Source organism: Amphimedon queenslandica, unplaced genomic scaffold (assembly GCF_000090795.2).
Source record: "Amphimedon queenslandica unplaced genomic scaffold, v1.1 AMPQUscaffold_11784, whole genome shotgun sequence".
In the NCBI taxonomy this organism is placed as follows: domain Eukaryota; kingdom Metazoa; phylum Porifera; class Demospongiae; order Haplosclerida; family Niphatidae; genus Amphimedon; species Amphimedon queenslandica.
In genome coordinates this window covers 8,245-12,052 of record NW_003547975.1, presented here as the reverse complement: position 1 = coordinate 12,052, position 3,808 = coordinate 8,245, and the positions used below count along the sequence as shown (strand labels likewise).

Genomic DNA, 3,808 nt, shown 5'->3' with positions numbered 1-3,808 from the left:
GACCTAGTCTCAGTCCCAGCTCTTGCCACTTTGTCCTTTGAAAGCTACATTTCTTCAATAAGTCAAGAACATCAATCAAGTCACCAATATCTGTAGGTAAACAATAATATAACATTATGTACAGCTAAAAATCAAATAAGCGGATTAAGTATAAAATAATGTACTTAGACAAGTTTGACTAGTGGCCATAGCGTTGGCTTGAGGCCAGGACCTCAACACAAGAATGCTTCTCTTTCTCTAGCCTCGTCTCAAAATGGGTGGTCCTGAGGCTGAATGTTTGTAAAAATTATTATTATTCATTTAGATCATGTGATCTTATTGTGACTTAATGAATAATTTATCATTATTTTTTCCAAACATTTTTTTCCTTATTGCCAATTTAGGTGTATTTATCACGCTTCTCACGCCTTCAACACGGTATACCTGCAAAGCTGCCAATGCAACACCATAAGACATTTAGCATGTAGATCTACAACTTAATTCGCATTATGCACTTCACATACATGTACATCTATTAATATAATTAATTAATCACAGATACCAATAGTGACATTACTCCACTATTAGTAAGAATTATAAGAAGAGGAGGGAGGAGAGAGAGAGAAGAACAAAAGAGTCAGTGTGTGCAACAGAGAAAGAAGATAAAGAAACACAAAGATCTGTGGGCAAGAGGGTATCATGTTGGTGATGATTTTCTATTAATTTCAAAGTGTATGTGAGAGTGTTTTTGAACTAATGACCAAACATAAGGAACAAAGAACTCATCAGGTTGGGATTCTTCAACATAACGGAACTTTAACTCAGAAAATTTCTAAGAGGAAGAGAAGAATAAAAGTATACATATTTCTTTTTTTATTTACTCTTAATCTGCTTCTTGGCCATGTTTTTGAATATTTTTTAATGATATCAGTCACAAATTGAGCAGAAAATGGAGGAGTGCCATCCTTCTCAACGTTATTCGCAAAAAATGCAATAACCTACACAAGAACAAAGATCCATCACCATCTCTCTCTCCCTCTCTCTTACCATTTCAATATTATTAACCAGGTCTATAAAGCCAGGTCTGCCATGATAAGGTGTGAAGATCTCTCGTTGATAAAGCAGTGAATACACAAAATGAGGATTAACATGTAGCGTGTACGTTAAATTCGAATTTATGATTTCTAATAACATCAATAATATCTCCTGGAGTGTCTCTGTGTCAGCCTATAAACGACACTCATCATTAATTAAATCATTAATATTATTATTATTATGTTTACCAGTTCTGTGGGCGTGGTAGGTGAAGTACGTGTGGTTGGGCTGGTGGGTTGAGCTCCAGTTATTGCTGGTATTGGCTCTCCTTTGGATTTAAGATACTTCCTACTCAATACACGAAATAAACTGAAGAGAAAGAGAGAGAGAGTAATAGCAACCCCAAATTTATATTACATTTTTTGATAAATATTGATGTCCTTACGCTGAGTAGAAAGTTTGAGCTGATTCTGACAAATATTTTTCAAGTTATGGTCATTTTAAGAAATATGCCAAAATCTGAAAATTACCCAAGGCTATATCTCATGGTTTTTTCAAAAAAATTGCTCCGAAATCACCCCATATTTTAATTACATTTTCTGATACATATTGATGTCCTTATGCTGTGTAGCAAGTTTGAGCTGATTCCGACAAATATTTTCGAGTTACGGCCATTTTAAGAAATATGCCAAAATCTGAAAAATACCCAAGGCTATAGCCCATGGTTTTTTCAAAAAATGGCTCTGAAATCACCCCAAATTTTTATTACATTTTCTGATACATATTGATGTCTTTATGCTATGTAGCAAGTTTGAGCTGATTCCGACAAATATTTTTCGAGTTACGGCCGTTTTAAGAAATATGCCAAAATCTAAAAAATACCCAAGGCTATAGCCCATAGTTTTTTCAAAAAATGGCTCCAAAATCACTCCAAATTTTTATTACATTTTCTGATACATATTGATGTCCTTATGCTGTGTAGCAAGTTTGAGCTGATTCCGACAAATATTTTTCGAGTTACGGCCATTTTAAGAAATATGCCAAAATCTGAAAAATACCCAAGGCTATAGCCCATCATACAAGTACATATACAGTACGTGATTACATGTACAGTACTATTAGCTAATGTCTGATAGTAAAAGTATCACTAAAACTTACTTTACTATCTTTTCAGCTGCTTCAAGAGACAGTGAATGAAAATGAGACGACATGTTAGCCAGTGTAGCCAAACAATTGGTATGGAGAAACTTATCCTATAATAATAATAATTTATTTTAATAATAATAATAATACTATCTTTTTAAATAACAATAATAATAACAATAACAATAATAACAACAAAAATAATAATTATTTTACTAGTAAAGAATAGTAAGGATGGTGTCTTACCCTTAGGTGCTGTATATTTCTATGGACAGTCCTCACTAGTACTATTATCATTAAGCTCCCTAATGTGGTCTGAGGGATGCTCTTCTCACTGGCCCACGTGATGTTCTTTACAGTCTGCAAAAGAAATTTCTACTAGTTACAAAATACACAAATTATAATTAAATGTAATTTTAGAATTCATCATTGACTGAAATTACAGTACACCCACACACACACAATTAAAATTGTAAAGTATTTCAACTCACAATTTCATGTACTGATTTATTGAAGCACTCATCTTGACTAAGTATCAGTAATATGATGAGTAACATGTAACTGTGGTGTGAGGGTTTCTTCCCTTCACTGCTTAGCTCCTTTAATAATGGCAACAGCTAATATAGAAGAAGTATCATGTAATGTACAAGGATTAGTGTATGTGAAGTATCTCACTATAGTAGGGCCACACTGACTTTTTACTGTTATTATAAGTGCAGGTTTGGTGGTCACGTGTGAAGTAGCTGCTAATTGTTTGTTAAGTGTTTATTTATATTGTGTATACCAACTATGAATATGATTATCTCAAATACAGCACATCACAGGTATTATAATTATTAATAAAACTAAAGATATTGTAAATTAAAAGTTAAAAGTAGTCAGATGTCTTTCTCATTGTTGTGGGCAGTCACAGATTTATTAGGAGAGGTACAACAGCATCTCCAAGTATAACTTATGGTGTGATCATCATCTATTCATCACCGAACTCCCAACAGACAAGAATAAAAAGACTCAGGTTCATCAAATTGTGTCTGTAGTTCAAGTTCCTGTATATCAACTGCTTATCCTTCATTTTATCATTGTTCAAGTTGAGATCTTGGACTGTTATTTATCACATTCTGAAACTATGTTTCTTATTGTTATAATACTCCATTTTAAAGCAGAAAAGTAGTAAGCATTGTTATTAGGAGGCATATATACAAATCCTACCTTCAAAAGCATAGCATAAAGGCTTAGACAATGTAAAAAAGGTATGGCCACCTATCTTAGCATTTGCTGCACGATTATGCAGTTCTTCTCCTTACCTATGTATATGTATGAAGTTAAGATAGCTTTATACTTTACCTATAATTGTATTAGCCTTTCCTTTGAGTCCAGTACATTGTTCAAAGTCTGTTTCCCCCGAGGTTTCCCCCTTCTTGCACTAGCCATTAGGGAGAGGTCGTTTGCATTGGAGGTGTGGTCTAGTTGTAATAATATAATTGAAGTTAATCAAGTTAATGAAGTTATTAATAAAGCACTAAAAGCAGCCATGGCCCATGAGTGACCAGGTGGAGGTGGAAGAGTTATAATCAAAAATGTAGCTTATCTCGACACATCAAGTTGAAGCATGAAGCTGATGGGAATAAAGAGAATTCAAGTGGAACAATAC

At 33.7% G+C, this 3,808-nt stretch overlaps 1 protein-coding gene and 1 long non-coding RNA gene across 2 annotated transcripts; both read right to left on the bottom strand.

Annotated features, from left to right (window-relative positions):
• Positions 1-459: 459 nt before the first annotated feature.
• LOC105315101 (dymeclin-like) lies at positions 460-2,774 on the bottom strand (the record flags this gene model as incomplete). The annotated part of the gene is made up of 7 exons (XM_011409614.2): positions 460-811; positions 861-977; positions 1,027-1,206; positions 1,263-1,383; positions 2,173-2,267; positions 2,404-2,517; positions 2,649-2,774. Coding segments are annotated over 7 exons (888 nt in total), but the record flags the coding sequence as incomplete, so codon positions are not given.
• A 118-nt stretch (positions 2,775-2,892) lies between these two features.
• Positions 2,893-3,797, bottom strand: LOC109588900 (uncharacterized). The gene is made up of 2 exons (XR_002188427.1): positions 3,502-3,797; positions 2,893-3,461 (listed from the first exon to the last, which is right to left on the bottom strand). It is a non-coding gene; the product is annotated as an uncharacterized LOC109588900 (long non-coding RNA).
• Between the last annotated feature and the right edge of the window lie 11 nt (positions 3,798-3,808).